The following is a 27144-nucleotide window of genomic DNA, read 5'->3' on the forward strand; positions in this document are numbered from 1 at the left end:
CACGTCCTCTTTGATATTTTACAAATTAATTATGTATTCTGGGTTTTTAAGGGTCTGTTGGCCTCTGTTTAAAAATGAAGATGCATATGAAGTGCCTAAGACTAGTGTTCATTGTAAATATTAGAGATTATGACAAAAAAGGAACTCACAATTACCCTCTTCCTCCCCAACAACTCAAGTTTTCTTGAATGAAGATTTAGTGGGTCCTTAAGTCTTTTGAGGAGACCTGGAAGAGACCTTAATTTAAAAAGGCCAAGAACTCCCACTCATTCCAGGGTCATCTCCAGCCATCCTGATCTATATCTTGCTAGTGAACCCAGATGACTCTGGAGGAGCAACTGAGGTTGGTGACCTTGCAAAACCTTCCCTCACTTGAATCTGATTCACTTGGAAGTCATGACATCATTCCCTGATGTCATGGTCCTCTAGGAAAACAAAGGGCAATAACAATGGGTAAATGAAGGGTTTTTATGTTGTAAAGGTGCTCTCAATCTTGGAACATATTAAGAAACACCTTGCTCAGCAGAATGATAAGGTATTATGGGATATGACATACATATCAAAGTCCTCGAATGATTAATTTTGTTTAATGTTGGTTAAAAAGTGTTGATTGTAAGGGGAGGCAGGGCCATATTGGGAAATAACTGTGGTATATAAGGAACAAAAAGAATCAGTGAAACTTTAAACAACAAATTGAATGTCTCCTGATACTTTAAATATACTATGATAGAATAAGGATAAGGTTCTCTTAATCTTATTGGCATGCCAAAGTTCATTGGAGGCTTACTCAGGATACTGAGGGATCATTAACAGATTCATCTCCTGCTTGCAATCCTCCCCAGCTTTTCATTCTGAGCCTTGTACTGCATTAGTAGTAAGGAAGAGTATTAATGGATCCATCTATGGCCATTGCTCTTGGCTTACTGCTCTGTATCTCATGTCTGCTTCTCATTTTACCATGGAAAAAGGGCTTTGGAAGAGGAAAGCTTCCACCTGGTCCTGTTTCTCTTCCCATTATTGGCAATATACTGCAGCTGGACATAAAGAATATCCCAGAATCTCTTTGCATGGTAAGTAAGCAGCTCCCTCCTTTGTTGGTTTCATTCCTGAAACTAGCAGCAGTCTATTTGTTTTGGGAGACTGCCTTCAAGCAGCTCATTCTAATGAGTACTACGTGTTAGAGTAGGTACGTAGGTACATTGTAGGTTTTCTAGAATATATTTTGATTCATTATAGTGACCATCACAGCCCACTGCTTCAGCAGTAGCTGGGTGCTATCAAGTTCCTGTAGGTGTAGATGAGATCCATTCTATAAAATGTGTCATCCTTTGCTATTACTGCTTACACTGTCCCTGCAGTGTTCTAGGAGAAAATGCCATCGGTCCCGCTTAAAATGCTTACTGCCCCCCACCTCATAGGAAGATAAGGGCTATTTAATGTGCCTGATTATTTCTGGGCCTGAGGAATGAGTAGGTCCTACAAACAGGTATGGACCTCCAACCTTTGTTGGATCAGAGTGGAGAATGTTTTCCTTAAACATTCCTTTACAGGAGCCCTCAGGCAGCCTCTGTGTGCAGCTCCAGTCCTTGCATATAATCTTAAGTGTGCCTGGCTGAAAGCAACCCCAGCCTCAAGAGGAACCAGCAAGTTCTGAACTCAGACCTGTAGATCTCAAAGCCTTTGAAAGGTAGCCTGGGGTGGCAGAAAAGGCATTGAGCTTGGGATTAGAAAGGTCTGGGTTCAAGTCCAGATTCTGACATTTACTAGCTTTGTGCTTTGGACAAGTCATGATGACCTCCCTGGACCTCAGTTTCCTATGTCTTTATGAGGGCATTATCAATAAATGTACTATCTGCCTCACAGGGTTGTGAGAAAAGATTAGGTGAGGTTAACTTGTGAAAACAAAAATGTGTTCTCATTATGACCTGGTAGATTGCCAAACTGATAGCTTTGCCATATCCTCTCCAGACATACCCTGATCTTTGGAGCCTCAGTGTCCTCATCTGTAAACTTATATGATTGGTTTCGAAGAGGAGGTCTTGGGACCATCAATTCCCAGTGGGGCTCTCAATATATTTCACAGGTTCTGTGTGCTTGGATGGGAAAAATGACATCTTTATTTTATTCTAATATAAGTGGTTTCATTAGTAATCCTGTGTGTTTTATTCTAAAAAAATATCATTCAGAGGAACACATAGGCTTTACCAGACCATCAAAAAAGTCCCCGACATAAAAAAGCTTAAGAATCTCTGGCTTAAATTCTAAGGTCACTTCCAGATCTATAGCCATGATGCAATGATACTGATTTGTAGGATTTCTATTGGAGTCAGGAACCCTTTCTGCTCTAGAATTTCACTGACAGCATTGTCCTTGTTCTCCAACTCTGCCTGTCAGTCAGTCATTCAGTCTGTCTGCCTATCTCTCTCTTTATTTTCCCCTTAGTCTCTTTCTTCTTATATTAACTGGCTATAACATACAACATAAAGCTATGCAGCTGCTGCCCTGGAGAAAAGACAAATGGCTTCCACACCACTCATTACATCCTCTGCAATGTGCCACTGCTTTAGATGAGTAATTATAAAAAATAATGATAATAGCATTTATGTAGTGATTTAAGGTTTGCCAAATGTTTTACAAATATTATCTTATTCTCATCACAATGCTTAGAATTCAGTATTATTATTATCCTCATTTTACAGATGAGGACACTGAGGCAGACAGAGGTTAAGGGGCTTCCTGGAGTCACATAGGTCTTAAGTATCTGAAACTGGACTTTGAGTAAGTTCTTCTTGATTCCAGGTCCACTGCTATGTCCACTATGGCACCCAGCTATGAAATATTAGCTCAACCTCTCAGGAAGTTTGGGGATACTGCACTAAGGTCATATGCTGTGCCTCATTAGCCAGTCTTCTTGCTGCTAGCCCAAGGAACAGCATGAAATTTTAGTCTTTTGAACCATCTATGGCTGTGCTTGAGTTCAAGGGTTATATCATCCTCTCTGTGATAAATGTGAGGAAGGTTTTCAAGGAGCAGATAATGGATGGAGAACTTCCCCAATAAGGTCAGCAATAGTAATCTAAGCTGTTTATCACCCGATTCAGTGACGACCCTCTCACTGCTGCCCACTTCTCTTTTCACAGCTAGCTAAAGAATATGGCCCCGTGTTCACTCTGCAATTGGGTGTTGAGCGTGTTGTCGTGTTACATGGGTACAAGGCAGTGAAAGAAGCACTGATTGATCAAGGGGACACATTTGCTGACAGAGGACCTATGCCAGTTTTTGAATTCGCTAACAATGGATTAGGTAAGTTTCTGTTTTGTGTAGAGCAAGAAGACAAATGCAAGAACAGGGAAAAGTATAATATTCTGAGAAATTGGTGGAAATAGATGCACTTTCAAACCAAAGCCCTCAAAGCAGTGGCATGTTGGGGAGGATGTAATGTGTTGTATAGAATCCATTTGTCTTTTCTCCAGGGCAGCAGCTGCATAGATTCATATTATATGTTATAGTCAGTTAAAGTAGGAAGAAAGAGACTAAGGGAAAAATGAAGGGAGAGAGAAAAAGAGAGGGGGTAGAAAGAGATAGAGAGAAAGACAGAAAAACAGAGACAGAGACACACTGAGAAACACACATAGGGAGACAGAAAGAGAGATAAAAGGAAAGGAAGAAAAAAGTAAGGGATGGAAAGGAAAAAAAAAGAGAAAGGAAGCAAGAGAAATAATGGAAGGAAGAAAAGAAAAGAAAAGATGGATGGAAGGAAAGAAGGAAAGAAGAAAGGAAGAAAAGGAGGAAGGAAGAAAGAAAGAAAGAAAGAAGGAAGGGGAAAGAAGGAAAGAGAAAGAAAGGAAGAAAAAAGAAAGAAAGAAAGGAAGGAAGGAAAGAAGGAAGGAAGGAAGGAAGGAAGGAAGGAAGGAAGGAAGGAAGGAAGGAAGAAAATGATTGTGGGGTGGAAAAGTCCTAGAGGGAGAAGAGATGTACTTCCTCCATCTATCCAGCCTTTACAATTTGCTGTAATCATTTGTCCTTCAGGTGTGACTTTTACCTTCACAGGTCCTCGATAGATATATAGATATGCAGGTATACTATATATAGATTATGTAGATATAAATATAGATAACTATAAATATATACTATAAATAAATATGTATATATTTATATAGACATAAATATATACACATATTACACACACACACACACACACACACACACACACACTAGCAGCTTGAGATCAGCTAATATCTGATTCTACAAGGTGGCACTTGAGCTGAGCTGAGGAGTCTGGGAGACTGGGGCAAGGATGGGGTATGATACCATAGAGGAGGGCCATGGGTGGAGAACAACAAAAATCTCTGTTCAATATAGTGTGCTTGCAGAGAATAATGTGCACTAAGTTAAAAAGGGTTGGTTGGGAATAGGTCGTAGAGGACTTTAAGAGCCTAGCAGAGGAGTTCCTGTATTTGATCCTGAAAGCAAAATGGAACCACAGGGTTTGTTGAGCAGGCAATTGATATATTCAGTTTATCACTTGAGAAAAATCACTTTGTTTATTGTCTTTCACCCTGGAAGAGGACCAAAATGATATCACTATGTCAGGGTCAAGGTACAGTGTGTATGACTGTGGCTGATTAGTCCAGTCACTTTAGTAGCTAGGTGAAGGATGAAAGGGGAGAGAGTAGACTGTAGTTAGGAACATTGTAATATTCCAGGCAAAACAGGGATGAAGGCGGGGACTAGAGTGGTGGATAAATGAGTGAAGAGAAAGGAAAAGTTGTGAAAGCTGATGTAGGGACAGCTAGGTGGCCAAGTGGATAGATCACTGGCCCTGGAGTTAGGAGGACCTGAATTCAATCCCGGCCTCAAACACTTGAACCTGGGCAAGTCACTTAACCTCCAGAGCCTCACAGAAAAGGAAAGAAAGCTGATGTAGAGATGGGAATGATTAGGGAACTAATTAGATGTGAGGGTAAGGGAAGAGTTAGGAATCAATGATCCCACTGAAGTTATGAACCTGAATGACTGGAAGGGTGGTGGTTCCCTGAACAGAAATAGGAAAGGACAGAAGAAGGAGAGGTTTGGGTGAGGAAGACAGTGAATTCAATTTTGGATGTAATGAGTTTGAAATGTCTATTGGGAGGAAAAAAATGGGACCAAGAAGGTTAGTGTTCATCGTGTTACTTTCATTTCAAGAGGAGTTGCTTTTCCTTACTTCTTTCTCTCTTTCTTTTTTTTTTGAGGGAATTCTGAGGCAGAGCAGAAGCTACTTAAGCAACAGGGTTAGTTGTGTTATGAGATCAAAAGTATCTGTTAATGAATGCAATTTGTGAGATTGTCCTCAATGAAAGGGAGAGGAAAAGCCCTTTGCTGGGGATCTCAATTTTGCCACAGATCCTAGGAGGCCTGACAGTTTCAGCTTCTCCTTTTTCAGAGAGCTATTTAATAAAACCAACATAAATTAAATTCCATTCCAAGGAATATCAATCACTCTCTTAAAGAGTTCGTGGGTTCTCTTATGAAGGATCTTGAAGCAGAGGGTGAAGAATTTGATCCTGATAAAGGTCCAATGGAAATAAGATTCCAGGCAAAGTGGAGTTGCCAATTGAAGGGTAGTTGGGTGAAGCCCTCATTCCATATCTGGAATCAGAGTGTGATAACTGAAGATTGGAAGGTGTGATGTATTCAGGGAAAGAAGGACATGACATGTTAAGCTTTAGTATGTGTGTATCATGTGTGTACCGTGAAGGTATGTGTACACCTTGGCCGTAGCTCAAATAGCTACAATTTTTTGTATAATTATTATATTTTGTTTTGACTCAACAATCATTTCCCCATAAACCATAGTCCTACATAGTGCCTTTCTTTAGGAAAAAAAGAAAGCTCAGAAAAGCCATTTGATATCGGGATTGCTAGTGAGCTTATGTAACTTTCTATTCCTATTGAGGGTACCTCTTGTTGCTCAGTCATTTCAGTGCTGTCCAACTCTCTATGACCCCATTTGGGGTTTTCTTGGCAAAAATACTGGAGTGGTTTGCAATTTCTTAATCCAGATCATTTTATAGATGAAAAACTGAGGCAGACAGTGTTAAGTGACTTGCCCAGTGTCAGAGGCTGGATTTGAACTCTGAAGATGAATCTTCCTGATTCCAGGACCTGTACTGTATACACTGAGCCTCCTATTATGCTATAAAAACACAAGAAATAGGGACTCTCACTTTTTAGTCCCTGTGTGAACTAGGGAGACCAGGACTTCAGTTTAGCTAGCAAAGACATCATAATCCTTTACATTCCTTGTGTCAAAAGATGTAAAGGTACAAACTAACTTACTCTACAACCATTCAGGGTCTCAAAAATATGTATTTATCCAGGCCTCCCTTTTATGACCACTTCATTTCCAAGAGAGGGTTATGGGTGTAGGGCCATGTGATGTATTTGTGACTAATGAAAGGAAAATGATGTGTAGCATGGGATAGGAAACAGTATTGACAGAGGAGAAAGCAAACTGACACTTCCCTCATTTCATTCTATTCTCCCAGAGCAATGGGTGTGGCCCTTGGGCATGGACTTCTTGACATGGGTTGTAAAGAAATTTGATGTCTAAGGTTTCTTTTCTTCCTGCTCCCCTTTATAGGACTTACTGTACTCAATGGAGAGAGATGGAAGCAAATGCGTCACTTCTGTCTCATGACCCTGAGGAATTTGGGGATGGGGAAGAGGAGCATTGAAGAGCGAGTCCAAGAAGAGGCGAAGTACCTTGTGGAGGAGTTAAAAAGAACAAAAGGTTGGTGTTTCTTTACTTTGTTACCACTGACCTTAGAGAAATCCATCCTATCCCTGATAACTCATGCAGACTGCGATTGTTCTAAGAAATTTATTACAGTCTGAAACTGTAATAAAATGTAAAAAAAATGTTTGCACTTTGGGTCCATCCTGGGGATATGCCCGTAATCATGTGGTCTTTCCTAGAGGCTCTGAAAGGTCAGGACAGCTGAGAGAAGAGGTGAGAGGCAGTGCAGCTCTGCTAATGAGTTCCTGCTAATCTTGCAAGGAGGCAGTGTGGTGAGGAAAGTTTGGGGAGATGACTTTCTATGTTTTCATTCCTTTTCACCTGGAGCAGCACTCATAAGAACGTGGCAGCACTTGTTCTGTTACTTTTGGTCAACAATTCCAGGGGTAGAAGGCATTCCATTAGGATCATTTTGGGGAGTCCAGGGATTTTCTTGATATTTTGCTGACTAGCCAAAGGAAGGGAAGCAAGACTGACAACATTGCTAGGAAGGCAATGAGCTGACTTGGAAGAATCTCTTGGAAGCTCTTTCCTTTCCCTCTTCCTCCTACCCCCAGATCTAAGCTATCTAGCAGAATGGTTGTCTTTCTTCTAAGAAATTCGAAACTTAGCATGCCCACAGGGCACTGAAGGAGGACGTAAATAGAGATGCTGATGCCATTAATTCTATGGGATAACCATTTTTAAACCATAAAAAGCAAAGCCTACATGAATCGTGTGTGTGTGTGTGTGTGTGTGTGTGTGTGTGTGTGTTTGTGTGTGTGTGTGCCTGTGTATGTATTGGGTGGCAGGAGCTGGGCAGTCATTGGGTACTGTCAGACCTTGCTCCTAATTAGCTATATGTGCTCTCCTACTCCAGAATGTTTCACCGGCAATAATATAGGAATAAAATGCAAGCAGCATTCCCACCCCACTGTGGAATCTGGGACTTTTGACACTACCCTGTGCAGATGTTGTCTCTCAGTTGCAATGTAAGCTGTCTGACTGCAGGGACACTTTCCCTTTTATGTCTAAACCCCTGGTGCTTAGCCCAGAGCCCAGTAAGAGCTCAGTAGCTGCTGGTGGATTTGTCGATTGATACTATCCTCAGTTGCCTCTATATTGCTTTTCTCTACTGGTTCTTCTTCCTGTTTGATTTTTGCTTCTCAATATTCTTTTGCTGCATCACTATCCACCTTCAGTTCCCTAAGGGTTCATATCAACAAGACTCTGTCCTTGGCCCTCTTTAATATAACCATCTCCCCTCTGACCCTGATAGAGATAGCCCAGGACCTTGAAACCCAAGGGCCTGGAGAACAGCAACACTTTCACTCCAGTGTCCATAGCCACTCCCTTGCGGAGATACAGCCTAGTAACTGCCTCCACAGAGGCTAAGCCACCTAGATTTAAAAATATTTGCAAAATGAATGCAAAGTAGTTTGGGGAGGGGGAACAGCCGAATGATCCAGGCTGGTTAAACCACCTCCACCTTGACTATCATCTCCTCCCCATCATCCTGATGGGAATAGCCCAGGCCCTTGAGCTCAAGACCTTGGCAATAGCAGTGTCTTCTTCTTCACTTCCAAATCACTTCTAGGCTAGTCTCTATGATTCTCATTGAGAGGAAAAATTACTTTGGAGAAGGGGCCCACTTTTCTCACTAGTACTAGCAACAACTGATGACCAGCTGCTGCCAATAGGCAGATAAGTACAAGGGCCATAGTGGTGGCAGCAATCTCTAGACTACTGGTCCTAGTCTAGTCCTCACAGTTCTCATCTTGAGAAGCAATTCGTGTGGAGAAAGGGCTGGCCATTTCCACCAATTGCCAGCCAATAACCAGTCAATTGCTCTTCATGAGGCAGATGGGCCAGCCTGGCTAAAGCTGTGGGGCATCCTGAGGGAGAGACGAGAGGCAATACATGCCAGTCAAGGCAACCTACCATCACCACCTTGACATCATCACTCCTTGGATAACCCAGAGCCCTGAACTTAAGAGCATTTTGGAATAGGAAGTCTTTCAGCCCAGTGCCTGCAACCTTCATCCTGGGATTAATGATTGAAATAAAATGAAATATAATTTAAAATAGACATAAAGAAGTCTGAAAGAAAAGCAGGTTAGGGTGAGGTGATTAACAGGGATTTAGAAATGGTAAGTGATGTGGTATGGTAGGAACAGCAGTGTATCTGGGGCCAGGAGAGAATTTGGGTTGAATCCTACTTGTTCATCACTCCTAGTCGGAACATAAATCAGCTAATTTTCTTGAGCCTCAGTAATCTCATCTATAAAATGGGAATTATTCTATTTGCACTTAGAACTCTTATGTGGGTCAAATCAGATGCTTCTTACAAAGTCATTCATTTTCATCCTTGCTATGCCAATTAAATGTCAGTTAGAATGCAGGCTAGAGGGGAAAGACAGGATAGTCAGATCTTAATTTAAGGCAGGCACAACTTCCTATTGGTCAGAATGACAACGTTAAAATCTCTCTCTCTCTCTCTCTCTCTCTCTCCTTTAGGATTACCATGTGACCCCACATTCATCCTTGGGTGTGCTCCTTGCAATGTCATCTGTTCTATTATTTTCCAAAAACATTTTGGATATAAAGACCAGAAATTTTCATATTTGATGAACATTTTAGAAGAAAATGTCAAGATTTTAAGTTCCCCATGGAGTCAGGTGAGGCCAGTGTTCTCTCCTTTTATAGCTCAAGATTTTTTTTTTTTATTTCATTACTTCAAAGACACTACTACAAGGACCTGGGCTTGAGATCATCATGCATTCCATTGGGAGGTACAACAGTACCATGCTGGGATGGGGTGACATTTTCTTCTTCATTGATAGGACTAAAGACAGGACTAAAGATAGGACTAAAGAAGATTACCCCATGTGTTCTGATTTGAGGGACATTATAAGGCCCCTCCCTGGAATAGTTCACCCACTCGTCCCAGGGACTAAATGTTAAAATTCATGTTACTATAGAGAAACTGACTTTTCCCTTGAGCACCTTAGTTTGGATCAGACTAGCAGGTGAGGTAGTTGTCCCAATGGAAGGAGGTAGCCAGAGCTCTTAGAAGACCTAATAATGTGAAAGGATGAGAACTTTTCTGTAGGAAATGAGAATTGAGAATGAAGCCCAAGGTTGTCTCAGGCAACCAAGGAACAGAATATTAAAATACTTTAGGGGATTTGTATAGGGGAATGAAGAGAAAAGTCACTATTTTGCAAAAGGCATTTGTCTGACCCTTATTCAGCCCTCTTCTGAACATCATCCTGAGGCTAGAGTAGAGAATTGTTTTCTCTTTCTAATAAAGTATGATATAAAATTCTTCTTTTTAGGTCTACAATTCTTTTCCATCTTTAGTACATTATCTCCCTGGATCTCATCACAAATTATTTAAAAATTTCCATTCACTACATGAATTTATTTTGGAAGAGGTGAAGGAACACCAAAGGACACTGAACCCCAGTGATCCTCGGGACTTCATTGACTATTTCCTGGCAAAAATGGAGCAGGTACAGTGTGAGCAGTAGGTCTGAATCTCAGTTCTTGTACATGAAATGCTTGTGTATTAGAGGCTGACACTCACTTTCACAAATACAGCAGTAAATAATCATATATTAATTGAAGTGTGCTCAGAGCACTATACTGGCAGACAGAAGAATTCGAAGACAGGGTCCTAGCCCTAATGGAATTTCTAATCCAACAGAAAGAAGGAAGCACATGTAAGGTAAGAGACTAATTATTGGGAATGTCTAAGGAAAGACAAAATAGATTATAAATTGAACATTTAAGTGATGAAGGAATTTGAAATTAGCAAGAAATATAATATTTGGGGAGTATTAACATATGGCTTCCTTCTGGAAAAGTTATGTTTTGATTTGGGTCTTGAAAGAGGTCCTAGGGCTAGGCAGTGAGGACTGACCAGGTCATTTCAGGACTCTGCAAAGACAGTGGAGTATAAGTCTGAGCAGCCTTATTGGAATGGAGGCCCTGCAGTCATGATGGTGGAATTAAAGGCTCCTCACTTTCCATCTCCTCCACAAAAAACAAAGAGCAAAACCAAAGGGAAGAAAAACCATTGAAAAGTTCCAAAAGAAAAACCAACCAAATTAGAAAGAAAACTAGAACAAAGCAATATGCTAATGTAAACATGGAGTAAATGAAGCCCTGAATGTACCAGAAATATGGCAGAATGTAAAAGATTTGCTGATGAACATTTTGAAATCTGCTTATCTCACTTAACTCATATAAAATAACAGGATTTATTAGCTTAGTAAATCAGGAGGAAAATACAATAACTTATATATATATAGTGCTTGTGTATTGTTGTTAATACATTTCAGTTGTGTCTGACTCTTTATGACTCCATTTGTTGTTTCCTTGACAAAAATACTGGAAAGGTTTTCCATATCCTTCTCTAGCTAATTTTACAGATGAAGAAACTGAGGCAAACAAGTTTAAGTGACTTGTCCAGGGTCAGACAGCCAGTAAGTGTCTGAGGCCATATTCGAACTCAGGAAGATGAGTCTTCCTGACTCTAGGTCGAGCAATTAATCCACTGCACCACCTAGCTGCTCATGTATATCCACAAATATTATTGATATATACTATATTGGTATAGCTATCTTGAAAGATAGCATGATACAGTACAGTTATGTCAAGCATGAATAGAAATGGGTCCCAGTGGGCCTCATAGTGACTTAGAAAACCCACAAATTAACATTATCTATTTTGTATTTTATCATTACTTATTTTGCTAAACATTTCCCAATTATATTTCAATCTGGGTTGTTTGCCACACAGTTTTGCTGGTTGCTTGTGACCTGAGGGCTGAGAGTTTGACATTCCTGATGTAGTAGAGAAAGAGCTAGCCTCTGAACCAGGCAAAACTGAGTTGAAGTCCATTCTGTGATGCAAAAAGTCTATGTGATCCTGGGCAAGTCACTTAACCTGACAGTGCCCTAGGGCTAGGGAACTCTTTTGAGACTTTAAGGTTTTTTTTTTTTTTTTGAGAAAGGGCAGACTTGAATTGGCAGAGAGAAATTTTTACCTGGAAATTCCCTGTGCTAATGAAATTGCAGGTCTAGTCTCTCTCTCTCTCTCTCTCTCTCTCTCTCTCTCTCTCTGTCTCTCTTTCTCTGTCTCTCTCTCTTTTTCTTCTCTCTGCCTCTCTTCCATATGTAATATCTGCAAAAGCCAAACTTCCTTGATAATTGCCAACTTCTTGTTCCACTTTAGATTGTGTTGCTCAAACTTAATTTATTTATAGCATCATAGATTTAGACCTGGAAGGGATCTTGGAGGTTGTTGAATCCAACCCCCTCATTTTACAGATGAGGAAACTGAAACATAAAAAAGATTAAATAAGTTGCCCAAGGTCAAGATCAGAGCTGGGGGTGGGGTAGAGGTGGGGGTGGGGATGGGGGCAGCTAGGTTGCACAGTGGATAGAGCACTGGCCCTGAACTCAGGATGATTTGAGTTCAAATGTGGCTTCATATATTTACTGGCTGTGAGACGCTGGGCAAGTCACTTAACCCTGATTGCCTCCCCACAAAAAATTTTAAAAAATCAGAACAAGCCAAGGTTGTCTACCTCAAATCCATCACACTGTGCCCTGCTGATTCTCTTACTTTTCAATTAACCATCTCAAATTATTCCTAGGAAAACCAACAACCACAGTGTGATTTTACCATTGAAAACTTGGTCAGTACTGCAGCTGGTCTATTTATGGCAGGAACAGAGTCAACAAGCATCACCCTGAGATATGGACTCCTGATTCTCCTGAAACACCCTGAGATAACAGGTAGGATGACAGGCTAATAATATGCATCCACAATTTAGCCAGCATGAGAGGAGTTCATGGACTGACTTTTAAAGATTTTCCTTGGTAAACTTTTCTGTTGTCATTTTCATATATTTAAGTCATTAACACTCAAATTTACTTATTCCTCCTCCGCTCCTACTATCTCTACCCTGCTTAGTTACAATATGTGATTGTGAGTTATTATTAGAGACAGGCGTAGAGATAGTGATAGGGATAGATACTATAGCTCAGTGGTAGAACTGGGAGGAGCTGAATGACTGGGAGGCACTAGTTCCTGATTGCTCATCGATCTGGCTTGACCACAGGAGGAGCTAGTGCATCTGGATTCTTGTCACTCCTAGAGCTGTGCAGGACAGTACCTTGGGCCTATGGTTGGTCACACTGAGTTGTGGAAGAGGTCCAGACTGAAACCCCTCCTCCTTTCCTTAACCAAGTGCTGCTTGGCCTGTATTTTTTAGGGACAACTTAAGCCTGTCCTAATGGCATGGGGCATAGGTGCTTCAAGGGGTCCTCAGCTGGCTTAAGAGACTAAAAAGGAATTTTCATCCATCTACATCTCTCTCTCTCTCTCTCTCTCTCTCTCTCTCTCTATATATATATATATATATATATGTATATATATATATATATATATATATATATATATATCTCTGTCTATCTATCTATCATCCATCAATCATCTATCTATTATCTATCTCTTTCTACCTATCTATGAGAATGTGAGGGTCAAGTGCATTATCTACCAACATAGCTCTTGATGAAAAATCAGAGAAAATATGAGAGAAGGCAGTTTTTGTCCTTACTTTTAAAATCCATTTTCATTCATATTATGACAGGAAAAATTCATGAAGAAATTGATCATGTGATTGGCCGAAACCGAAGTCCCTGCATGGAGGACAGAAACAAGATGCCTTATACCAATGCTGTGATATACGAGATACAGCGATACCTTGACCTTACTCCCACCAGCCTGCCCCATGCAGTATCAGAAGATGTTCAATTTAGACAATATCTTATCCCCAAGGTCAGAAGTATTTCGCATTTCAACACAAGATTTTATACTCTCTCCCATTGAAATATAGAATCTTAGAGTTAGAAGGCACCTCAGGCCAACCTACATCCCTGAGAAGTGGTCACAGAATTTCAGGATTCGAAGGGATTTCAGTGGTCATATTGTCCATCCCCAATCTGGAAAATAATTCTATCTACCAGTATGCTCATCTTGTGGTCACCCAATCTTTTTTTAAGAATTTCAATGAGGGGGAACCACTCCGTGGAATTCTGTGGCATTCCATTCTAATCTTGGATAGCCCTAATTTGAGGGAATTTTTTTTTTATTGCATTAAGCCTAAATTTGCAATTTTGTAACTTTAATCCCTTGCCATTGGTTTTGTCCTCTAGAACAAAACAGAACAAAGTTACTTTCTCTTTCTAGTAACAGTCCATAAAGCACTTGAAATCAGCTATTATGTCTCTTGTTCTATTATGTCTTCAGTTGTCTTGTCTAAATATCCTCATTTCCTTCAACCCGCCCTCACATGGTTTGGACTTACTATTGTTATCCTGGTTTTTCTCTTTCGAGTAGCCTCCAGATTTTCAATGTTCTCCTAAAATATGGCTCCTAGAATGGATACAATCCTCATTTGTGAGTTGATAAGATCAGAGTACAGTGGTACCTACTTCTAAGCTGCTATTGAACCTTCAATAATTACCCTTTGTATATGGTCAGTCCATCAGATTTAAATCCGCCTAATTGTATGATAGTCTAACATACATATTTCCATCATTTTCAGAGGAAGAACATGAAAAACTTTATATCAAATGCTTTTGCTAAAACCTAAGTAAACACAATGTACAGCATTCTCTTGATCTACCACTTTATTAACACCCTCAAAAAAAGTAATGATGATTCCACTCCAGATCTTTGTGACCACTACTTCCTTATCTAGAGTTGTTTCCTTATTCCTTCCTTATCTAGATTATCTTTTTAGAAATATATTGTGCACTTTGAGTGCAAATTGAAGTGAACTTATTTTTACTTAATTTTTCTTGCACCAGTGTCCAGGTGCTCTCTTATTTTCTCCTCACTTCTCTGGGGTATTAAATCCCTACTAGCCACATTTATTTATTTATTCTATCCTTTTCAGTTCAAAGATTATTCCTTTAGTCAGAACAAAAACCAGAATCAAAAGAAAAATTGATAAGTTTTGTATCTTCTCATTTGTCATCCTCATCCTGTAATGCTCTCAGTTGTGGGGTTATCCACTCTTTCAGCTGCATTTCTCACAATAGCATGGCAGATTTTTAATTTCCTATCAGCAGAGGTGTCTAAAAATTGACTCTTTATATACTTAAAAATGAGAGATTTTGATTAAAAGATGTCTTTCAGCTAACATTTTATGGTTCTTGTTTTCTAATTATTTCTTTGTATCTGCTCATTTCAGGGTACCATCATAATACCAGTACTGTCTTCTGTTCTGTATGATGAGGAAGAGTTCCCCAATCCAAAGCAGTTTGACCCAGGTCACTTCCTGGATGAAAGTGGCAAGTTTAAGAAGAGTGACTATTTCATGCCCTTTTCAGCAGGTAAGACATTCATCTAAAGGTGTACATTGAAGATGGACTGATAACTGAGAGGACCTGTATTTCAGTACAGCTTTGCTCCTTATTACCTGTGTGATCTTGGTCAAATTAGTGCATTTTTCTAGGCTTCAGTTACCTTATGTACCAAAAGATTGGGCTAAAGTAGGTGACCATTATGGTCCTTCCAAGTTCTAAAAAGAGAGATTATGGTGGAGACATAATATGTCATTCTTTTAATTCTCCTTGGGACATGGTTCATCAACTATATCAATTGGGTTTCAGGGTACTTATCTGAGCTTATTCCAAAAAAACCTATAAGAACTGAGACAGTAGCCATTGTATTCTGCCTCCAGATCCGCAATTAAATTTCCCTCCACCATCCCCTCCCATATTAAAAAATTATCCTCCAAGTCACCCTCAACCAGGAGCTACTTCTCAGATAAAGTGTTCGAGGCTTTCATGTTAACATGGTACAATCTCGGATCTTATCAAGCCAAGGAGGGGGACTGGGTTATCTTAAGGCCTATTACTCAGGTACCATTATGGCTAAGGTCACTGAAGGTCAAATCTTAGAATTTTATGATTTTGTACAAATGTGACTCCTGAGTAAAAGAAGTGAGTATGGAACCCCCATTCCAGTTATGTAGATTTTAATGTGAATCTATTGGTACAGGATTATAGATGATGGTCTGTCTTTTCCTTTCATCTTCAATTCTTGGGGGGACCTATTGCTTATTAGGTAATGATGGTGATAGCCAAGTCAGGGGTTGTCAGTTAACTCCCTGACATTGTCATCTCCAACACCATGCTCAATTGGTTCTAGATTGGGTTAGAGCTAGGAGTGAGTAGTTAAAACAAGTGGGTGGATGGCTGTGAAGTTGCAGGGAAGACTCCAGAGGTGATTTCTGGCCAGAATGAAGACAGGGGATTCCCAAAGGGAACTTTGATTATTCTTCTGTCACCTTTCTCCATCACAGTCACTCCAGGTAGTCAAAAACCTAGTCTTTGAGATTATAAATGAGTCATTGTTTTCTCCCTAGGGCAATGATTACTTTCTTCTGAATATAAGTCCCAGGATGTGCTCTAGCTCAGAGAAGATTGATTTAAGGAGAGGCTATGGGAGGAGTCTTCCCTCTGTGCAGGAAGAATTGTCTCTTCAAAGGAGTCAAGGACTAGAGAGGAAAAGATTGCATGCAGCCTTTTATCTAATGACACTGAGTGTCAGTGGGCTCCCTATAAGTCAGAAGAAGTAGTCTAGATGATTTAGCAGTCTAGAAATATCAAATCACTGTATTTGTCTTTTTCAGGAAAACGGATATGTCTTGGTGAGAGCCTGGCTCGGATGGAATTATTTCTGTTTTTTACTACCATCTTACAGAATTTTACCTTGAAATCTCCCATTGACCCAGAAGATATTGACACCTCTGCAGTTGCCAGTGGACTTAGCAAAGTACCCCCCTCCTATGAGCTTTGCTTTCTACCATTCTAAAACATGTGAAGGGCTCTGCCTGATTCCAACTCTACTAGAGTCTCTTCATATGCTATGAACAATGTGTATTCATTCCATTGCCTAGGAATGAAAGCCCTCTATGATTTCAGCCCAATATGCCCTTCTAACTTAATCTAATACTCCCTTTGACTTTTGCCAAAATCATGACTTAATTTTCCCCAACATTCCCCAGAAATTCACTATTCCTGGAATATTTCTTCTCTTCTCTTCTCTTCAACTCCACCGATTGTAATCCTATCCACCTTTCAAATCATAATTAGGTGCCACTTCCTTGTGACCTCTTTAGTACTTGCCATCTGCACTACACAATTTAACACTGAATTATATACCCATCTTATGCTGTGCATTCTTTCAGACATGTTAGTTGATCTTGTCTTGTGCTCCTCACTAGATCTTAAGCTTTTTATTAGTAGGGCCTTTCTCCTATACTAGTGTACAGTTATCTACCACCAGTGGATTAGAAGCCTTTTTCTTCTCTTTAAATGTTTCAGGTCATACATTTAAACACATACACATACCCTACTCTGATGGCAGCTTAAAAGTTCACAATATGATGGCAGGAGATAGTACTTTGGGCAGAGTGTAGGACCTGGAGTTAAGAAGACCTAAGTCAAAATCCAGCCTTAGACATTTACTGGCTGTATGACCATGGGTAAGTCACTTCATCTCTGTTTGCTTCAGTTTCTTAATCTGTAAAATAAGGATTATCATAACACCCATCTCCCAGGGTCATTGTGAGGATCAAAGGAGTCGATAATTTTTAAGCATTTAGCACAGTGTCTGGCACATAGTAAGTGCTATATAATGTTAGCTACAACTATTATTATTATTATTATTATTATTATTGTGACAACTACTACTACTACTACTAAGTATTTCACCTGCCTACTCTAATTACAAAGTATATATGTTAAAAAAAATGGGGGACACATTTGAGTAGTCCAGTTTGACTGAAGCATTTAGTACCTAGAGGATACTAATATGAGATAAACCTGTAAAGTAAAAGAGGCCTTGAATGTCAGGAAGAAGAGTTTAAACTTTACTGAGTAAACAAAAAGTGTGGTGAATATTGATCTTATTTATGCATAAGGAAGGTTAGTTAGGCAGAATGTGAGGAATGTATTTTATGGGGGAGATTTCTTTTGCAACAATACAAAGTCAAGGAAGCCAAGTTATTTCAGGATCTGGGGAAAGGAATAATCTGATACACACATTAAAATGATTGATTTAACAAAGATAGTAGATAGGATACTACAGGTATTCAATTCCAATCAATTATGCATCTACTTGAGGATTTTAAACTGTGTTATATATAGTGGTTCAGCAGGCAAATCTAATTCCTTTTGAACCAAAGGCCAGGCTCCAGATTTCCTGCCCACTTTTTTTTGCCCATCACTATTGTAGCCTTCTAAAGGAAAAAGTGCCCAGAGGGACAATATCAACTAGTCTATATGACTAGTTGTAGAGGTGCTCATCTTTCAGTGATACAAGTATTTTTCCAAAGGTTAGCATTACACGTAAATTAATCTAGCTTGTTAACAGCTATAGCCTCATCTTTAATATGGAACAATATCTGTTAACATATCAAGTAAAGAACACACCCAGTGATCTCTCATTCTGTGTATATAGATGAAAAGGGTAGCAATTACTCTTCCATTCTGATGGCCAGGCCTCTCTCCATAGAAACCCAGTACAGAGACATTCTGGCACTTTTAAAGCTACCATATGAGCAGGATGCTGAAATTCCTCACTCTACAAAATGCTACTGAGAAGGGATTCTTTCATTTACCCATCATGACATACTTTCAAAGTACACACAGTCCAGTTTTCTTTTTTATCCAAGAGTCTGGGAACTTAGGATTGGCTCTATGCACAGGTACTTGCAAGTACTTAAAAGGTACAAAAAGTAAGGAAGCAGTAAGATTACTGTCGGCTGTCTCTGAAAAATGGGAAGAGTTCTCCTTTCAGCCACATTGCCAATCTTGGCCGGTTCTGATCTTGTTTGAGGAAAGGATGAAGATTTGAAGGTGTAACTTATCTTCTAGCTTCTCACGGTGCCTGATATAAAAAAGCTTAATAAATAATTTTTCATTGATTGATTCATTTGCTCATTCATTAGGGCATTCAAAATCAAAGACCCACCCCCTTTGCCCATTGGGACATTCTAGGTTGCATTTCTGTAGTATTTATGGTCAGAAACAATGCAAAAAAAATCTTAGAATGATCAGTATACTTCAGCTTGCTCTATTTTATTATCATTTAACATTATAAAACTTCCTCTGGTCTCAGCAATATTTGAAAAACATGGGCTACTATGTAATGATGGTATGAAATGAGTACCTCTTTTTGCTCCAAGGTCAGATGAGTATGTCACTCTAGAAAACAAAAAACTTAGTGTCAGGAATCAATCAATCAGTCAAGCAAGTATTGATAAAGCACTTCCCAGAATCATAGAATTTGAGCTGAAAGGGACTTCAATGCCTTTCAATGCCTGTCTAGTCAAACCCACACTACAGGAATTTGCACCATAGCACATAGAACAACAGCTGGTGCAGTCTCCTATGCTAAGTGCTAGTGGTACAAAATCAAAATGGAAACAATCCCTACCCCCAAGGGGCTTACATTTTATTGGGGAGACAACCTGCCTATCCATAAGTTCCGTGTATGTTTTATAAGTACAGGACAACATGAACTTATATAAATATAAGATGCCAATGTGGTGCAACGGGAAGAGAAAAAAGTTAGAGGACCTGGATTCAAATCCCAACTCTGCCACTTATCTGTGCAAACTTGGTCAAGTCATAGCTTCTCTGGACCTCAGTTTCCTTGTTTGTAAAATGATGGCATTGGACTAGATGGTCCAACTGAGGTCTCTTCCATTTCTAAATCTATGATCCTAAGAGTATATACAAAATAAATGCAAGGTAACTTTTGTGGGAAGTCACCAGTTGTCAGGGGATCAGGAAAGGAAAAGATTACATAGTGGCCAGGCTTCTAATATTCTAAGTGACCATTTTTGCTAAGTCTTCTGGATTTATTTTTTGTTGGTCTCAGGATATCAGAATTTTGAAGCTGGAAGGGATTTTACAAATCATCTGGTCCAATCTTTTTATTTCATAGATGAGAAAAAAAGGTCCAGAAAAGTGATGTGACCCACCCCAGACCACATAATTTGCTAATTTCAGAATCCAGGTGTCCTAACTCCAATTTAGTGACTTCCCCATTATATTCCTCTTCCCTTACTTTATTCAACTAAATATGCATATCCCATGTTTCTTAATGATACCATACAATAGATAGGAAATGCATCTGCAATACATTTTTATATCTATGTATCTCTTCTTGCTTAGTATGACACTTGCCATCATTTTTCTATGTTTTGGTTGGCAGATATCATGCATGATGTTTGGGCTCCTACGAGATGTCCAGAAAGACTTTGAATATTATAGCCTCATGTTTGTTATAGAGAAGTTGGCTAACAGTCACAAAGACTCAGCTTTCTAAGTTCAAATCTGGCCTTGGAGACTTATTAGCTGTGTGACTCCGGGCAAGTCACTTAACCTTGTTTACCTCAGGTCTTCAACTGTAAAATGAGCTGAAGAAGCACATGGCAAACCACAACAGTGTCTTTGCCAAGAAAACCCCAAATGGGGTCAGGAAGAGTTGTGACTGAACAACAACAAATGATTTCCTTAGTTAAGTGTGTTTTTAAATCCAGTGTGTTCTTTCAAGACCATTATGTTAAACTAGTTAAATATTTCCCACTCCAGCCTTGCTTGTAGGTTCCACTAGTTGTTTGGGAAATCATAAGGAAGTTAGGAAGACAGGAGGTGTCAAATCCAATTTGGAAGCCAGTGTGTGATTTGTCTTAAAACTGTCTCCTTTCCCTTCATCCTGCTCTTTCAACCTTGGCCATGAGATCATTTACTCATCTGTTTTGCCCAGGCTCTACACTGTGACAGGCCACAGGTTAATCATAAAGGGTTGAGTCTGTCCTATTGGTTCAAAGGTGGGGTGGCGTAAAAAGTTCTGAAATCCAGAAATGGGATCTCCATGAGAGCAGAGGAATAGAAGCTATAAAGAGAATTGAGCTTTTTATCTAAGCAAGCAGTAAGCCAGCTGAGGTTCCCAGATATCATCAGTCTAGGAGAGCTCACTGAACCAGAGTTCTGCCCCAGGACCCAGGTGAGGTGATCTATTGACACACATAATGTGTGCTTCAATGTACTTCACTGAGAATGGTCCACAGTGATTGCTGCATTCTAGAGGCTATAGTCATGAGTTTTGAAGTCAGGGGAACCTGAGTTCAAGTAATGGCTCTGCCACTTATAAACTGTGTGACCATGGGCAAATTATTGAACTTCTCTGGGGCTCAGTTAAAATTAGGTGATTGCAATTGATAACTCTTTTGATCACTCCTGCCAGATCTAAGTGTAAAACGTCTTATATTTCTATGATCTAATAATAACCCATTTCTTTAGCAACAAATTACTTTCTTCAAGATAGACATGTAAGATAGCTGGTACAAATACTGTTGTTCCCACTTTAGAGATGAAGAAAGTAAGGTCCAGAAAGAAGCAATGACTATCAGCACCAGAACTTAAACCCATGTCTTATGACCCCAAGTTCAAAGCTCTCCATTACACTACCCTGACCAAGGGAATTCAGGGCTCCTCAGTGAGTCTCACCTCATCAAGTTCTACCTGCCTTATCATATCCATATTCACTCCTTTCTCCCTGTTCTCCCTCCTTTGAGATTCAGTTGAGACCCTGAATCATTTGAGTGAGGCAAAAGAATTGCTCTTTCCAACAAGCACTGAAAAATGACTGCTCCTTTACGTTGAGAAGACAGAACATTTTTATCTAAAATCATTCCATAGAAATATTTCTAGTCATTCTGTGGTGTTCCCCTAGTCCATGATCAGCTTCTTGATGGCACCAAGGAGGGGACTTTAGAAACCAATCAAGTACCCATTGCCCTCCTTTTATAGATGATGTTTGAAGAAACAGATGTCTAGTGAGTGATATGACTTTAGGAAAGGTTACAGAGCTCACTCTGCATTATAAGATTTCCCAGGTTGCGCTGAAATCATCACTTCTATAATTTCTTTTTATTTTGAAGGAAGGTAGGCAGGGCAATTGGGGTTAAGTGACTTGCCCAAGGTCACACAGCTAGTAAGTGTCTGAGGCCGGATTTGAACTCAGGTCCTCCTGATTCTAGGGCCGGTGCTCTACTCACTACACCACCTAGCTACCCCCTTTTTTATCATTTCTTAAGACACAATCATATTCTTCTATAATTTTTAAAATTTATTTTTAGTTTATAACACTCAGTTCCACAAGTTTTTGAGTTCCAAATTTACTTCCCCTCCTACACCTCCTCCCTTCCCCCCCTAAAATGGCATGAAATCTGGTATAGGTTCTACATATACCTTTACATTAAACTTATTTACATGATAGTCAAGGTGTAAAGAAGAATTATAACCAATGGAATGAATCATGAAACAGAAGAAACAAAACCAAAAAAGAAGGAAAAAAAGAGCAAATAGTTTGCCTCAATCAGCATTTAGACTCTGTAATTATTTCTCTGAATGTGGATAGTTTTTTCCGTCATGTGTCTTTTGGACCCGTCTTTGAACCTTGTATTCCTGAGAAGAGCCAAATCTATCAAAGTTAATCATCACAGACACCATGTGTCTCTAATCGTGTATAATGTTCTCCTGGTTCTGCTCCCTCACTGAGCATAAAATCATGTAAGTCTTTCCAGGTTATTATGAAATCTGTCTGCTCCTCATTTGTTATAGCGCAGCAGTCTTCTGTTACATTCATATACCACAACTTGTTTAGCCATTCCCCAACTGACGGGTATCACCTTGATTTCCAATTCTTTGCCACCACAAAAAGACATGCCATAAATATTGTTGTACATACAGGTCCCTTTCCCACTTGTGTGATCTCTTTGGGATACAGCCCTAGAAGTGGTATTGCTGAGTCAAAGCATATGCACTTTTTTATAGCCCTTTGGGCATAGTTCCAAATTGCTCTCCAGAATGGCTGGATCAGTTCACAACTCCACCAACAATATAACAGTTTTCCTATTTTCCCACATTCTCTCCAGCATTTATGATTTTCCTGTTTTGTCACGTTAGCCAATCTGACAGGAGAGATGTGGTACCTAAGAGTTTTTCTATTTGCAATTTCTCTAATCAACAGTGGTTTAGAGCATTTTTTTCATAGGCCTATAGATATCTTATTTTCTTCCTCTGAAAACTGCCCTGTTCATATCCTTTGACCATTTGTCAATTGGGGAATAACTTGTATTCTTATAAATTTGACTCAGTTCCCTCTATATTTTAGAGATGAGGCATTTATCAGAGACACCGGTTGTAAAAATTCTTTCCCAATTTTCTGCCTAATCTTTGTTGCATTGGCTTTGTTTGTACAAAAACTTTTCAATTTAGCATAATCAGAATTATCCATTTTTCATTTCATAACACTCTCTATCTCTTGTTTGGACATAAATTCTTTCCTTCTCCATAAATCCGACAGGTAAACTATTCCTTGATCTCCCAAATTGCTTATAGTATCAGCCTTTATACCTAAATTGTGAACTCATTTTGACTTTATTTTGGTACACGGCATAAGATACTGCTCTATGCCCAGTTTCTCCCACACTATTTTCCAGTTTTCCCAGCAGTTTTTGTGAAATAGTGAATTCTTAACCCAGAAGATAGACTTTTTGGTTTTACCAGAGAGTATATTGCTATAGTCATTGACTGCTGTGTCTTGTGTACCTAACCTATTCCACTGATCCATCACTATTTCTTAGCCAGTGCCAAGTAGTTTTGATGACTGCTGCTTTAGAATACAGTTTAATATCTGGTGTGCTTAGGCCACCTCTCCTAGCATTTCTTTTCATTAATTTCCTTGATATTCTAGACCTTTTGTTCTTCCAGATGAATTCTGTTATTTTATCTAGCTCAATAAAGTAATTTTTTGGTAATGTGATTGGTATTGCACTGAATAAATAAATAAATTTTGATAAAATTGTCATTTTTGTTATATTAGCTTGGCCTAACCACAAGCAACTGATGTTTTTCCATTTATTTAGGTCTGACTTTATTTGTGTGAAAAGTGTTTTGTAATTGTGTTCATATAGTTCCTGGGTTTCTTTTGTCAGGTAGACTCCCAAATATTGTATCGTGTCTACAGTAAATTTAAATGGAATTTCTCTTTCTATCTCTTGCTGTTGGCCTTTGTTTGTATTATATAGGCATGCCGTGGTTTTATGTGGATTTATTTTATATCCTGCACCTTTGCTAGAGTTGTTTATTATTTCAAGTAGCTTTTTACTTGATTCTCTAGGATTCTCTAAGTATATTATCATATTATCTGCAAAGAGTGATAGCTTCTTTTTTTGCCTATTCTAATTCCTTCAATTTCTTTTTCTTTTCTTATTGCTAAAGTTGCCATTTCTAGTACCATTTTGAATAACAGTGGTGATAATGGACATCCTTGTTTCACCTCCCTGATCTTATTGGAAATAAATCTAGTTTATCCCCATTATGTACAATGTTGGCTGATGGTTTTAGATAAATGCTATTTATCATTTTAAGGAAGACTCCATTTAATCCTATGCTTTCTAGTATTTTTAATAGGAATGGTTGTTGTATTTTGTAAAAAACTTTTTCTTCATCTAATGAGATAATCATATGGTTTCTTCTAGTTTTGTTACTGATATGATCAATTATGTTGATTGTTTTCCTAATATTGTACCAGCCTTGCATTCCTGGAATAAATCCTACCTGGTCATAGTGTATTATATTCATGATGACTTGCTGTAATCTTTTTGCTAATATTTTATTGAAATTTTTTGCCTCAATATTCATCAGGGAAATTGGTCTGTAATTTTCTGTCTCTGTTTTGGCTCTTCCTGGTTTAGGAATTAGTACCATATTTGTGTCATAAAAAGAATTTGGTAGGACTCCTTCTTTGCCCATTTTCCCAAATAGTCTATAAAGTATGGGAATTAACTGTTCTTTAAATGTTTGATAGAATTCACTCATAAATAATTTTTGATGCTGGTAATTTGGTTTTCTTCTTTCTTTTTTTTAATCAAATGGATGAAAGGTTTATCAATTTTATTGGTTTTTTCATAAAACCAGCTCTTAGTTTTATTTGTCAGTGTAATAGTTTCATTGATTTCAATTTTATTAATCTCTCTTTTGGTTTTCAATATTTCTAATTTGGTATTTAATTGGGGATTTTCAATTTGTTCTTTTTCTAGTTTTTTTTCCAGTTACATGCCCAATTCATTGATCTCCTTTTTCTCTATTTTATTCATGTAAGCATTCAGAGATATAAAACTTCTCCAAAGAACTGCTTTCGATGCATCCCATAAGTTTTGGCATGTTGTCTCATTATTGTCATTCTCTTGAATGAAGTCATTAATTGTTTTTATGACTTGTTGTTTGACCCACACATTCTTTAGGGCATGATTATTTTGTTTCCAATTAATTTTTAGTCACTCTTTCCATGTCCCTTTATTAGAAATAAATTTTGTTGCATCATGATCTAAAAAGGATGCATTGACTATTTCTGCTTTTTTGCACTGGATTGTGAGGTTTTTATGCCCTAGTACATAGTCCATTTTTGTGTATGTGCCACGTGCCATGGGAAAAAAAGGTATATTTCTTTCTATCCCCATTCAGTTTTCTCCAGAGGTCTATCACATCTACCTTTTAAAAAATTCTATTCACCTCCTTAACTTCTTTCTTGTTTATTCTGAGGTTAGATTTGTCAAGTTCAGGGGTCGGGGTTGAGTTCCCCCACTAGTTTAATTTTGCTGTCTATATCTTCCTGTAACTCCCTTAACTTGTCCTCCAGGAATTTGTATGCTATACCACTTGGTTCATATACGTTAAGTAATGATATTACTTCATTGTCTATGGTGCCTTTTAGTGGGATATAGTTTCCTTCCTCATCTCTTTTAATTCAATCTATCTTTGTTTTTGCTTTGCCTGAGATTTGCATTGCTACCCTTGCTTTTTTTTTTTTACTTCAGCTGAAGCATAATGTATTCTACTCTAGCCTTTTACCTTTACCCTGTGTGTATCCCCCTGTTTCAAATGTGTTTCTTGTAAACAACATATTGTAGGGTTATTATTTTTACTCCATCCTATTATCCACCTCCCTTTTATGAGAGAGTTCATCCCATTCACATTCACAGTTATGATAAGATCTGTTCCTTTTTCTCCATCCTATTTCCCCCACTACATTTATGCTTTTACTTCTCCCTTCTCCCTTGCTCTCCTCAAAAGAGTTTCTCTTTTGACCACTACCTCCCTCGATTTTCCCTCCCTATCACCTCCTCTCTTATCTTACCTTTTTCCCTTACTACTTCTTCCCTGTCTTCTAACCATCCTCTCCCTTTTCTTTTCCCTTTTCCCTCCTACTGCCTGTAAGGCAAGTTTGATTTCTATACTTATCAGGGTATGTTATTCCTCTTTGAACCAAATCTTATGAGAATAAAGCTAAAACACTGCTCATGTCCCTCCTTTCTTTCCCTCTACTGTAATATGTTTTTGTTCTTCATGTGATGTAATTTACCTTTTTATGCCTCCTCCTTACCTCTTCTCCCATTACAATCCCTTTGCACTCCTTAATTAGGTTTTTAAATCATCACATCAGTTAATTTATACCCACATCCACTGTCTATGTATATCCCTTTAAATTGTCATAGTAACTATACCATTCTCAAGATTAACAAGTATCATCCTCCCATATAGGGTTGTATCCCATTTGCCCTTATTGAATAATAAGGTGTTTTTTTTCTTGTTTTCCCTCCTGTTTACCTTTTTATGCCTCTCTTGAGTCTTGTATTTGAAGATTAAATTTTCCATTGAGCCTTGGCCTTTTCATCAGAAAGGTCTGGAATTCCCTTTTTTCCTTCAATGTCCATCTCCCTGCCTGAAAAACTATGCTCAATTTTGTTGGGTAGTTGATCCTTGGTTGTAGTCCAAGCTCCCTTGCCTTTCAGAACATCATATTTCAATATGTCTGATCTTTTAATGTTGAAGCTGTAAGGTCCTGTGTGATCCTCACTGTAGTTTTGTGATATTTCAATTGTTTCTTTCTGGCTGCTTCCAATATTTTCTCCTTGACCTGATAGTTCTGGAATTTGGATACAAAATTCCTTAGAGTTTTCAGTTTGGGATCTCTTTCAAGGGGTCATTGGTAGATTATTTTGATGACTATTTTACCCTCTGGTTTTAGGATTCTGGAGCAGTTTTCCTTGATGATTTCTGTCCAGGTTCTTTTTTTTTTTCATCATGGCTTTCTGGTAGAACAATAATTCTTATATGTTCTCTCCTGGATCTATTTTCCAGGTCTATTGTTTCTTCAATGAGATATTTTTCATTTTCTTCTATTTTTTCATTCTTTACATTTTGTTTGACTGATTT

At 38.7% G+C, this 27144-nt stretch overlaps 1 protein-coding gene across 1 annotated transcript; it reads left to right on the forward strand.

Annotated features, from left to right (window-relative positions):
- Nucleotides 1–848: 848 nt before the first annotated feature.
- On the forward strand, nt 849–17267 carry LOC118828830 (cytochrome P450 2C19-like). Its single transcript, XM_036735698.1, has 9 exons — nt 849–1070; nt 3141–3303; nt 6626–6775; nt 9278–9438; nt 10099–10275; nt 12426–12567; nt 13425–13612; nt 15033–15174; nt 16479–17267. The coding sequence occupies exons 1-9, from the start codon at nt 891–893 to the stop codon at nt 16658–16660; spliced, it is 1485 nt and encodes a 494-aa protein (XP_036591593.1). The 5' UTR covers nt 849–890; the 3' UTR covers nt 16661–17267.
- The last annotated feature ends 9877 nt before the right edge of the window (nt 17268–27144 follow it).

The sequence above is a fragment of the Trichosurus vulpecula genome, chromosome 8 (genome assembly GCF_011100635.1).
Source record: "Trichosurus vulpecula isolate mTriVul1 chromosome 8, mTriVul1.pri, whole genome shotgun sequence".
In the NCBI taxonomy this organism is placed as follows: Eukaryota; Metazoa; Chordata; class Mammalia; order Diprotodontia; family Phalangeridae; genus Trichosurus; species Trichosurus vulpecula.